This window comes from Bufo bufo, chromosome 10 (genome assembly GCF_905171765.1).
Source record: "Bufo bufo chromosome 10, aBufBuf1.1, whole genome shotgun sequence".
Lineage (NCBI taxonomy): Eukaryota > Metazoa > Chordata > Amphibia > Anura > Bufonidae > Bufo > Bufo bufo.
In genome coordinates, this window is record NC_053398.1 from 31,178,905 (window position 1) to 31,192,454 (window position 13,550).

Sequence of the window (13,550 nt, forward strand, 5' to 3'; positions counted from 1 at the left end):
GGGGTCTCAGTGTGGTCTGGCAGCAGGGTACTTATTAGATTCTTCCAAAACAGCCAAGGAGCATTCGATTTTGTGATTGATCGCTTTTGTCAGCAGTCATACATAGGTGTGGAGAATTACCACTTCCACTCCTAAAAACTCCCCTTACTCCTTTCTTATACCACTAAACAGGGGAAGGAGAAAGGAGGAAAAGGTATGTTCAGATCACACATACACACTCCTATCAGAACCTAGGTGTGGAGAGAGCCCTCTTCCACTGCTGGGGTCTCCACTTGCTCTTTTCTTACCCCCCTAAGTGGGGGAAAGAGAAGGGGGATATAGCACACTACAGTTGCCCACAAGCAGCACAGGTTCAAATCCAGGAATCAAGCAGAAGTCAGGTCAGGCAGAAGAGGGTCAAATCCAGTAATCTGGCAGGAATAGAGCATGAGAAGCCAAACAGTATAGCAGCACACCTTTGCACACCAGTCTAGCAAGCTAGGTACTCAGAAACCTTCCCACAGGTTCTACCATGGGGAAGGGGGGGCATATTACAGGTGTACTACAGGGAAACTATTATATATATACACTACCACTACAGAGGGGCATTATACTAAGGGGGAAGGGGGGGGTGAAAGCATTATACAGTTGCAAGAAAAAGTATATGAACCCTTTGGAATGATATGGATTTCTGCACAAATTGGTCATAAAATGTGATCTGATCTCCATCTAAGTCACCACAATAGACAATCACAGTCTGCTTAAACTAATAACACACAAAAAATTAAATGTTACCATGTTTTTATTGAACACACCATGTAAACGTTCACAGTGCAGGTGGAAAAAGTATGTGAACCCTTGGATTTAATAACTGGTTGAACCTCCTTTGGCAGCAAAAACTTCAACCAAACATTTCTTGTAGTTGCAGATCAGACGTGCACAACGGTCAGGAGTAATTCTTGACCATTGCTCTTTACAGAACTGTTTCAGTTCAGCAATATTCTTGGGATGTCTGGTGTGAATCGCTTTCTTGAGGTCATGCCACAGCATCTCAATCGGGTTGAGGTCAGGACTCCGACTGGGCCACTCCAGAAGCCGTATTTTCTTCTGTTTAAGGCTACTTTCACACCTGCGTTAACATTGTAAGTCTGGACGGATCAGTTTGCCTCCGCACGGCCAGGCGGACACCCGAACGCTGCAAGCTGCGTTCAGGGGTCTGCCAGCTGAGCGGAGCAGAGGACAAACGCTGCCAGACTGATGCATTCTGAGCGGATCCGCATCCACTCAGAATGCATTAGGGCTGGACGGATCCGTTCGGGGCCGCTTGTGAGAGCCTTCAAACGGAACTCACAAGCGGAGCCCCGGACGCTAGTGTGAAAGTAGCCTAAGCCATTCTGTTGTTGATTTACTTCTATGCTTTGGGTCGTTGTCCTGTTGCAACACCCATCTTCTGTTGAGCTTCAGCTGGTGGACAGATGGCCTTAAGTTCTCCTGCAAAATGTCTTGATAAACTTGGGAATTCATTTTTCCTTCGATGATAGCAATCCGTCCAGGCCCTGACACAGCAAAGCAGCCCCAAACCATGATGCCCCCACAACCATACTTCACAGTTGGGATGAGGTTTTGATGTTGGTGTGCTGTGCCTCTTTTTCTCTACACATAGTGTTGTGTGTTTTTACCAAACAACTCAACTTTGGTTTCATCTGTCCACAGAATATTTTGCCAGTACTGCTGTGGAACATCCAGGTGCTCTTGTGCAAACTGTAAACGTGCAGCAATGTTTGTTTTGGACAGCAGTGGCTTCCTCTGCGGTATCCTCCCATGAAATCCATTCTTGTTTAGTGTTTTACGTATCGTAGATTCGCTAACAGGGATGTTAGCATATGCCAGAGCCTTTTGTAAGTCTTTAGCTGACACTCTAGGATTCTTCTTCATCTCATTGAGCAGTCTGCACTGTGCTCTTGCAGTCATCTTTACAGGACGGCCACTGCTAGGGAGAGTAGCAGCAGTGCTGAACTTTCTCAATTTATAGACAATTTGTCTTACCGTGGACTGATGAACAGCAAGGCTTTTGGAGATACTTTTATAACCCTTTCCGGCTTTATGCAAGTCAACAATTCTTAATCCTAGGTCTTCTGAGAGCTCTTTTGTGGGAGGCATCATTCACATCAGGCAATACTACTTGTGAAAAGCAAACCCAGAACTGGTGTGTGTTTTTTATAGGGCAGGGCAGCTATAACCAACACCTCCAATCTCATCTCATTGATTGTACTCCAGTTGGCTGACACCTCACTCCAATTAGTTCTTGGAGATGTCATTAGTCTAGGGGTTCACATACTTTTTCCACCTGCACTGTGAATGTTTACATGGTGTGTTCAATAAAAACATGGTAAAATGTAATTATTTTATGTGTTATTAGTTTAAGCAGACTGCAATTGTCTACTGTTGTGACTGATGAAGATCAGATCACATTTTATGACCAATTTGTGCAGAAATCCATATCATTCCAAAGGGTTCACATACTTTTTCTTGCAACTGTATATACTAGAAGGGGCATTATAATACAGGTCAGAGAACTACAGTGGGCATTATACATGTGAGCACTACAGGAGGCATATCAGGGTTAATTTTAACTATAGGGGGTATTGCAATGGGGCTTTATAAGTACTGCGGCTAGTATGTCAGACACTATAAATATTTGGAGCTACTGCAGGGGGTATTATAAATATAGTACTATAGCCACTATAGGACTGTAGGAGCCACTATAGGACTGTAGGAGTGGGACACTCTCGGTGGCCTTACTACTACTGTGAGCTCAATAAGAGTGCCTTGTTTAGGGGTCTTGTTACTGATGGAGGTCACTATAGAGGGATTTACTAATATTAGAGGCCCTATGAGGGCATTATTAATGCAGCGGGTACTGAACACAATATGGAGGGCACGCCTACCAATGGGGGCATTCTTAGGAAACATTCTTGGTATTTGGGAAGGTATTATAGGGGCCACTATTGCTATTGAGGACAGTCTAGGAGCACTATTACTGGGGGGAGAGGACTATCTGTATGGCACTGTTATTTCACAGAATAGTATTTGTGATTGGGGATAACAGCAAGATAACAAGGTTCGGGCACCAGGAGGTGGAGAATAATGGAGAAGTGAGGAATCTAAGACATCTGTGTGAAGACAAGGCACATCAATGTGGTCGGATATCTGAATGGAGAAGATGAGGAAAGAGAATGTTTACATCAGATGAGATATTACTGAATATAATAGGTATTTTGTGCTGTGTTGTTCTGTATGTTATAGTGCTGTATGTACATCCACATATGGCTTTAACACCCCTGCAAATGAGCCTGCTACTGTACTTCTCTTTACCCAATCTATTTGGCATAAATACCATTTTAAAGGCTAAACATTGACCATTCTAATTGCAAAGTTGTTATATTATAGATATCAAAGGTCCATGACTCATTGACAATTCTAGAGAGCAATACATAAAACCTAGTGGAACAGAGACTTTTCGATCCAATGACCTTAAAAGTCCATGGATGAGAAAATCTATTGCTAGCCTGCGGATGTAAAAGTATTAGGTGGGAATGACTGTTTAGAAGTAAAGGACAGCGATAAAAGAATAGATCAAAAAATATGAAGTGTTTCATTCTGGCAATATGTGTTATTTGGTATTCAAGACAATAGGCCAGGTTCAGCTTGCCCTAAGGGGTGAAAAATATGTCTGTCATATTATAGACTATAGTACTGAGATGATATCACAAAAGTCAGGATGTGCTCCGACATAAGAAAGGATTTTTTTCTTATTAATATAAATTTGGTCTTTCAGTTCCAAAACCTTAGAAACAGTATTGCTTTCATCTGAAAGATGCAATTCATTCCACAAAATTCAGAATTTAGTCTCACAAACTGATTGACATTGACTAAATAATCAATAAAAGCAAAATCTACCACTTCTATAATTGATTGTCTTATTTTTTTACTTTTTTTTTTCAACTTCAAGCTAATAAATCCACGAAAACTGGGTGACAATTCATACTCCTCATGATGCCTTGCATGGTACCCTATGTTTGACGCTTCATGATTTTCCATGGGAGATCCCTCAGGTTTAGACTCTTAAGTTTCCATTGATTTCTACTGGGAAGTGTGTGTGTGTCTGTGTGTGTGTTTGGGGGGGGGGGGGGATTGGCATCCATTTGAACTAATTTTTTTATGACAACTCATTGAATGAATACAAGAAAGTATGTATTAATATATAGAAATCAGAACAGGACTGGTCCACCAGAGTACTTGAAAATCTCTGATTAGTACAAACTCTGACACAGTAATGGACCATAAAGGTCCAGCCCCTATCTAGATGTCTGATTTTGAAAGTGGCCCCTTGCCCCAAAGGTCTACTTCTTATTGGTTAATTCACACATAACCCACCTTCACACATAACCCACCTTTATGGATGGGTCCATATGGTAGGTCCAAGGCAGGGCTGCCAACCATCCAGAAATTCCTGGACAGTCCATAAAAAATGTCCATGAAAAAAATAGATGTGTCTGTGATCTTTTTTAGGCTGCTGGTACATGGGCAGGTTATTTTTGTGGTTTATTATTATTTCAGGGTTCCAGTTAATGCTCCTAATGAGTTCTTTCCAGTATATTCAGCTATATACCTGTATTACTTTATGTTTATTATTCATTATGTTTTCCAATTTGTCTTTAAAAAATGTTGTCTATCCATTATTCTGGTATAACGTGTCCACAAAAAAAAGATAAATTCCCGTTGGCAACCCTGGTCCAAGATAACTTACATAGTAATAGATGGACATAAAGTATGGAAACTTTCTCAGAATAACATCCCAAAACAGTTGGAGGCATGAGCTCTTAGTCTATGCAGTATAAAAACTATTTGGTACTACATGGAAACCGTCAACAAACTACCGTCAATGTGTTTTCTATTTCGATCAAGTCTCTGTTCATTATTTTAATTTTGTACTGGAGATCTGAGGAATGGACGAAGAAACTGATTGGGTTACTGACTAGCGATGAGTGAATCGATTCTAAAATCCAAAATCTCTTACCAAAACCAAATTTTGTGTGGTTTGATCCTGGAGAACCTAGAGATGGAGAAAGATGGAGACTTTTCCGGGCAGAGCATTTTTTATTTGGGTAGTATTTGGACCCGAACCAAATCATACCCGAATCGAAATTTAAGAAATTTACCCATCTTTATTACTGACACACACCCTGAGGTCTGATTTAACATTGGGGGTCTGAGTTGAGGTCTAATTAACTTTGGGGTCTGATCTAAGGTCGATTTGGATTTGTCTGAGGTCTGAATAACATTAGGGGTCATTATATAAGCTTGAGAAAGGTCATGTGAGAGGACTGAAACGTTGCATTGATCTGTGTGAATAAAGTCTATTTTTCTCACTTTATGCTATGGATTGCCACTAAGTGTCCTCATATATTGTGAGCTCTTGGATCATGTTCGTATATAGTGCTGAGAGAATCGAAATCCACAAAGTGGACTTCGATCCGAATTTCAGATCGGATCCGCAAAACACGGAAGCCGCCTGTGTGCCTTCCGCAAATTGTGGAACGTAACAGGCGGCCCATTGTAGAAATGCCTATTCTTGTCCGCAAAACGGACAAGAATAGGACATGTAACGTAACGTAACATGGAGTGCTGTCCGCATCTATTGCGACCCCATTGAAGTGAATGGGTCCGCATTTTCTGCGGCTCGGATGCGGACCAGAACAACGGTCATGTGCATGAGGCCTAAATTATATTCTCCGCAAAGCCGGATTTCCTCATGCTTCGTAGTAGCAAATCGATTTTACCTGAAATTGTGTAAAAACAAAAAATATTATACTTATTTCATTCATGTGCTCATGAAGATCTTGCATGAAATCCCATGCATGGTAACGTATGACTTCACCACTCCGACGTGATGACTCACGGGCCACGAGAGATTTTGTGCCAGATCTTCAATCAAGAAAGTGGCGGCTGGCCAGTCGCGAGCAAATGAATGAGGTAAGTATGAATCGACATGAAAACAAAGAAACAATGGATGAGGTAAGTATGATTTAAAAAAATAAATGTAACACTCTGTTGTTACTATCAGATGCCGTGATTAGTGATGAACGCGGCATCTGAAGGGTTCAATGACGGGAAGCGGTGCAATCGCTTCTCCTTGTCATTGCACCCACTACTTACAAAGAAATGCGCTTTGTGACAAAGTAATTCATCACAAAGAAATTTTTTTTGTAAAATTCAACAAAGCAGCCAAATTGAATTCTGGAATACTTTTCTCATCTCTAGTCATATACACTGGCATCCCATTTCGTTTACCTGTTGGGGAAGTGCTGGCCTCCCTTTTCTATTGTATTAGAAACCATTGTAACTTCAGTCCATAACTCTATGGAAAACTGGTAATTGGTTGCAAAGCCTTAAAATATTATCCCAAACTACGTGAAAATTAAGATTCAAGAGAGATTCAGCCAGTAATAGATGTTGGAAGCTGTAGGTCACTTTCTATGATAAGGACAGGAACTTCTTCAGGGCCATGCACAGTGCACATATATACCAGAAAAATAAAATAGAGCCGCCCTCACCTGACATCGAAAAGAGCAGCTCATTCTGATACAGACAGAGGTCAGTATAGGAAATGTAGGACGCAGAGGAGCTACTAGACAGTCTATACAGGGGTTTTACCAGGGAAATGGCCATGTTGAATGGTTGGATCTGAGTATGAAGTACTGCATATTGAGTCTGGTTTCAAGTTACAATGACCAAGGAAAGACCAATTTAAGTTGAAAATATTATATCCTGAGGCCATTGTATCTTGAGGGATCACTGTATATATTGGCGGGACCTGTCCTTGTGGGTGGGGTCGGCAGTGACACAAAACACAGGCATCAATTGTTAAAAGTCCAAATAAGGTTTTATTTTCTTCATAAACACCACCGAGCATCCAAATTTGATATTCACTTGAGTGAATCCACAACAAAAATTATACATAAACACGCTAACTAAACAGAAGGTAAGCTCACCTAGGTACTTCAAATAAAAGAGGGATAAGACTTTGCACATCCACCATGGGTCATACAGTCTCCAAGCTGTGACCAGGAAAGAGCTTTTGAGGCTTTCATTTATCCCCACAGTAATGAGCACAGCAGCTACACCTGAGTTCATTTTATACTAGAGGAAAATACTGTACTGGAGTTGGGGGGAATGGCAAGTCCCTCTTCCAACCTACTCACCATTCCATAAAAATCAAGGACCATAAAAAGCTTTAAAGAAATGTGACTCAGCAAAATGCACTTTGCTGAAACAACCCAGCTTTCCTGAATTCTTTAAACCTTACCCATTTCAGCATTATGGGTGAGATATACATCCCCTCCATTACTTCATCATACATAGTGTTGCTATATATATATATATATATATATATATATATAGATGCAGCCGAGCTAAATTTGATTTTTAATGCGTTAACGCATATATATACTGTGTGTATATATATATATATATATATATATATATACACATATACACTGTATACTATATAAGATTAAAAAGAAATATCCATTTACAATTATTGCACAGTAAAAGAGTTGAACAGTATAAGAACAAATGTTTTATTCTCCCTCAATCATCAATGCTATTTGGCAGAAGACTAATGTGTTCAGAAAGTTTATTTTATTCCTGCTGTCCTTTCAGGTTTCTACTGAGTGTAAATTGGAATGTTCCTCTGGGAAATCTAGTTGCTCAGATAGCAGGTATAGTAATATTTGCATTTCAGGATGTGTCTGGTTGTAGTATTATTGACCTGGAGAAGTAAGAGCAAGTCCCACACAACTAATTTCCATTACATGCTACATCCCCAATGTGAGACGCAAGAAAACACAGAACGCTGCACCGGGCAATATATCATCACCATGCCCACAGGGAAGCTTGGAACAATACAATGTGAAAATTAGATCTTCACAGAGGTATAGAAATGGAATTTCTTGTCTGACAAAAGAAGGAAATTATATTACCAAGAAATAGACCTTTGCGTAATAAAATTGTATATATCAGTGTGTGCTGTACTGGGGCAGATTTACTAATACTGCCCAATTCCAAGCGGCAGATTTGTCACAGTGGCTGATCCTGGATGATACATGATATGGGTATGCACGGTGGCTTAGTGGTTAGCACTGGGGTCCTAGGTTCAAATCTGACGAAAGACAAGATCTGCATGGAGTTTGTATGTTTTCCCCGTGTTTGTGTGGGTTTCCCCCAGGTTCTCCGGTTTCCTCCCACGCTCCAAAAACATACTGATAGGGAACTTAGATTGTGAGCTCCATTGGAGACAGCTTGATGCTAATGTCTCTGAAGCACTTCAGAATATAGCAGCGCTATAAAAGTGCATAAAATAAATAAATAATAAATCTGGCACATCTTTAGGCTGTCTACTCTAACTCTACTGCACTACTTGTTGGCTTTGTTTTCTCAAAAACGCACCAACATTTTGATGCATTTTTTGATACGTTGCAGAATATATAATGCACAACCCCTTTCTCTTGAAGACACACCCCTTTACATCAAGTCACGCCCTCTTTTTAGACATTGGTAAAAAGTATCTTAAAGCGGGTAATGTATCAAAAAGTAACTTTTAGATTTTTTTTGGTCTGTCTTTTTAAACCCAGTTTTTTGTAAAAATGTTGCAAGTATTTTGTTAAATTAGTCACACAAATTCCCTTGTGGTTTTTAAGTCTTTAAATTATAATTATAGTTATTATAAAGGCTCAGTCAGTTTGTACTTCACTGGGGGATTGGAGTATACTTGTGATTTTTTTCAACTTTTTTTTTGCAAAAAGTCTCAATGATAAATCTGTCTGAAAAAAATAGATCTGTCCACAAACCATCTTGCCAACGCTCAGTAAACATAAACCACAAAAAAAAGTTGCAAACGCTTCATTAATTTGTTGCAAAAGTCTACTCCATCAACAAAACAGCTCAAAACACCCTACTTTTCTGGTGCAGTGGCTTTAATACATTACCCCCTAAGTTTTACTTATTCTCTATGAAGGTAATGTATTAACTTTTTGATCTCATTTTTTGGAGCGTCTGTTATGGGTTGTGTTTGGGGTTTTTCGTGAATAATTTTTCAAATGTTGCACGCCATTTGTTACATTTGTTGCACAGAATACCTATCCTCATTAAAGAAAATGTATGGAAGGATTGCGCTGCAGGAGAGAAATCTTCTCTGTGTATAAAAGTTCCCTTTATATAATCTTCAACTAATAGGACCACATGCCAACCTCAAAGTCCAACACTGGTATGGAAACCTATAATGTGATGAGAAAGCGCACTATGGTGTAGCAGGCTCCAAGCACCTAACGCACCGTGTGAATAGATTATACTCACAAGATTCCTGATTAGTGAACACGTGTAGAAATCTGGATGATATCTCCGATAGAAACTCTCCTATAAAGAAGAAAACTATAGTGTAGTATGTAACGACACTTTACACGCCTGCAAACAGATTGTACTCACAGAGCTTCACTAGTAAGGTGCGTGAATAAGATCTTGAAGGAATCTTCACAAACAGCTTGGCAGGTGGAGTAGGCGTGGATCAGAAAACATCGGTATAGGTGATCTCAAAAACCGATCCGACGGATTGAATACCACTACACCTGGATGACAGCAGACCCCAGCTTCCAAGGGTCTCATAGGAAGGAAGTCACAAGTATGGTAAGGTACGCACAAATGGGTCAGATAAAAACTATTTAATGATAACAAAAATACAGCTTAAAAACTTATTAAAATGTCTCTATATAGCCCGACCCGGGTTTCGCCGTGATGCTTCGTCTGGGGCGTTGATTATAGAGGTTTCCATCAGTTTGTATACACCAAGGGACTACAAAAAACGTACAATTATTTTCATGTAACTTGCAACTTAAAAAAAAAAAAGCTGCAATGTTAAATCTGGCTGACACTGGAGACAAACTCACAAAACATCTGGCCATCAGGCATGTCCTGGTTTGTCAACTGTCCTAAAAGTGGTACAAATGAATCATAAATTTGCCGCAAATGCAGACACCACTGACAAAACAGCCAAAATCACTCAAAAATTGTGCTGCAGCGTACATATTACCCCCTATGTTCACATATGGTGTAAACGCTGTGGATTTTGTGTGGAGGATATCCGTTGTGGATTTCACTTTTTGCTATGGATAGGTTGAAAAAAGAAACAAAATCTCTGCTGCGGAGCTGCGGCAAAATTCACAATAGACATTCTGTCGAGGAAATTTCTCCCCTTGTGGTCGTACCCTTAAGAAATAAATACTAAGTAAGAAAGAATTTACATCATGCACTATGCATGATTGCAATAGGCGCTCTTCGGCCCTCACGCAAACTCTGATGCGGCCATCAATGGCTAACAATTGTGTTCACTGATGAAAGTAGGTTCTGTCTGGGTACTAATGATGGCCGCATCTGAGCTTGCTGAAGAGCGCCTACATACTGCAGGGACACACAGGACCAACACCAGGTGTCATGATGTGGGTCACCATTAGCTACTATGGCCATTCCCATCTGTGAACAATGACCAACATTGACCAGCCTTTGGTACATCCAGGACATTTTGGAACCAGTACTAATGTATTTTTTGACTCAGAAGACATTGTTGTTCCAACAAGATAACTGCCCGCGCTATACAACATGCCAGCTCCCCTGGCCAGCTTCATCACCAGGTCTCTCCTCCATCAAGAATGTCTGGGACTGGATGTGATGACAGATCTCTCCAGCACAGCAGCCAACAATCACCTTGGCTGAACTATGGGTCCAAGTTGAAGGAGCTTTGGAGGACATATCACAGGAGGAGATCCATAATTTGTATGACCGTTACCACGCCAGAATCGCAGTCTGTATCGCAGCAAGGGAAGATGTCACCTAGTAATAATGTGACCCTGCCTCAACATATAACCTGCTGCAGAACCCAAAACAATGGGGGCACCACCTTGGTTGTGTGATCATTGACCGAGCATCACTTGTAATACCTTGTTAATCTGAGCTCAATCACATTCAGTTTTCCTGGTGTTCTTTCTCATTTTATATATATATATATATATACACACATCCACACACAGTATATGAGTTATTGGTGTTTATGATAACAGAATTTTCCCATTTACCGGATAATACAAAGAAAAATCTTACCAGAGGTGTTACTACTTGAAGCCATACATTCAGGTTCAGAGTAATCGACATCTGCTTCACTGGTGATTGTCACAATAAAATTGGATTTGAAGTCATTATCACACTCAATTTCTTCTGAGGAAAGATTATCCAATTCAACTTTCACTGCTGACATTCTGAAAACCTTTCACCTTCCAAAAAAAAAAAAAAAAAGGGAAAAATATATATCCACCTTTCAAAGGGCAAAGTTATGAAAGTGCAGAGTTGTGGTCTACAGCCACTTTTTCTTCTTTCCCACTTCAATCATCGGCTCCTTGTCTCCCATAAGATACGTTAGAAGAGTTTCTAAAAGCGGCACCACCTCGTTGCTTCAATTATTTATTCTTCTGCTAGACTTGAAGGAGTCGTTGTCTTTGAAAGTGCAGGATCCTGTCAGGGACAGCAGAGAGTTTCTGCTGGAGACTCGGATATGGGAACATATTCTGAGCAAGTTTTCCTGTCAAGTTTATGAAGACAAATACAGAGGACCTGCTGGGAGTGTCCAGCTCAGATCCCCCCCAGCAGAAGAATTCCAGAGTTTATTATTATATTCCAGTACTTTTCATTCCATGATCACATGTATCAATTTTACAAATAAAATATATACAGTTGCAAGAAAAAGTATGTGAACCCTTTGGAATGATATGGATTTCTGCACAAATTGGTCATAAAATGGTATCTGATCTTCATCTAAGTCACAACAATAGACAATCACAGTTTGCTTAAACTAATAACACACAAATAATTAAATGTCACCATGTTTTTATTGAACACACCATGTAAACATTCACAGTGCAGGTGGAAAAAGTATGTGAACCCTTGGATTTAATAACTGGTTGAACCTCCTTTGGCAGCAAAAACTTCAACCAAACATTTCTTGTAGTTGCAGATCAGACGTGCACAACGGTCAGGAGTAATTCTTGACCATTGCTTTTACAGAACTGTTTCAGTTCAGCAATATTCTTGGGATGTCTGGTGTGAATCGCTTTCTTGAGGTCATGCCACAGCATCTCAATCGGGTTGAGGTCAGGACTCCGACTGGGCCACTCCAGAAGCCGTATTTTCTTCTGTTTAAGGCTACTTTCACACCTGCGTTAACATTGTAAGTCTGGACGGATCAGTTTGCCTCCGCACGGCCAGGCGGACACCCGAACGCTGCAAGCTGCGTTCAGGGGTCCGCCTGCTGAGCGGAGCAGAGGACAAACGCTGCCAGACTGATGCATTCTGAGCGGATCCGCATCCACTCAGAATGCATTAGGGCAGGACGGATCCGTTGGGGGCCACTTGTGAGAGCCTTCAAACGGAACTCACAAGCGGAGCCCCGAACGCTAGTGTGAAAGTAGCCTAAGCCATTCTGTTGTTGATTTACTTCTATGCTTTGGGTCGTTGTCCTGTTGCAACACCCATCTTCTGTTGAGCTTCAGCTGGTGGACAGATGGCCTTAAGTTCTCCTGCAAAATGTCTTGATAAACTTGGGAATTCATTTTTCCTTCAGTGATAGCAATCCATCCAGGCCCTGACGCAGCCCCAAACCATGATGCCCCCACCACCATACTTCACAGTTGGGATGAGGTTTTGATGTTGGTGTGCTGTGCCTCTTTTTCTCCACACATAGTGTTGTGTGTTTCTTCCAAACAACTCTACTTTGGTTTCATCTGTCCACATAATATTTTGCCAGTACTGCTGTGGAACATCCAGGTGCTCTTGTGCAAACTGTAAACGTGCAGCAATGTTTTTTTTTGGACAGCAGTGGCTTCTTCTGTGGTATCCTCCCATGAAATCCATTCTTGTTTAGTGTTTTACGTATCGTAGATTAGCTAACAGGGATGTTAGCATATGCCAGAGACTTTTGTAAGTCTTTAGCTGACATTCTAGGATTCTTCTTCACCCCATCGAGCAGTCTGCGCTGTGCTCTTGCAGTCATCTTTACAGGACGGCCACTACTAGGGAGAGTAGCAGCAGTGCTGAACTTTCTCCATTTATAGACAATTTGTCTTACCATGGACTGATGAACAGCAAGGCTTTTGGAGATACTTTTATAACCCTTTCCAGCTTTATGCAAGTCAACAATTCTTAATCGTAGGTCTTCTGAGAGCTCTTTTGTGCGAGGCATCATTCACATCAGGAAATGCTTCTTGTGAAAAGCAAACCCAGAACTGGTGTGTGTTCTTTATAGGGCAGGGCAGCTGTAACCAACACCTCCAATCTCATCTCATTGATTGGACTCCAGTTGGCTGACACCTCACTCCAATTAGCTCTTGGAGATGTCATTAGTCTAGGGGTCCACATAATTTTTCCACCTGCACTGTGAATGTGTACGTGGTGTGTTCAATAAAAACATG

At 40.8% G+C, this 13,550-nt stretch overlaps 1 protein-coding gene across 2 annotated transcripts in view; it reads right to left on the reverse strand.

The window, feature by feature from the left end:
* ANO3 (anoctamin 3) overlaps nucleotides 1-11,618 on the reverse strand; it is a 509,047-nt gene extending 497,429 nt beyond the window's left edge. For both annotated transcript variants that reach the window (XM_040409380.1, XM_040409381.1), the window contains exon 1: nucleotides 11,191-11,618. In XM_040409380.1, the coding sequence (XP_040265314.1) occupies nucleotides 11,191-11,344 (154 nt within the window). In that variant the 5' untranslated portion in view covers nucleotides 11,345-11,618. The remainder of the gene's footprint in view (nucleotides 1-11,190) is intronic.
* Nucleotides 11,619-13,550: the final 1,932 nt, after the last annotated feature.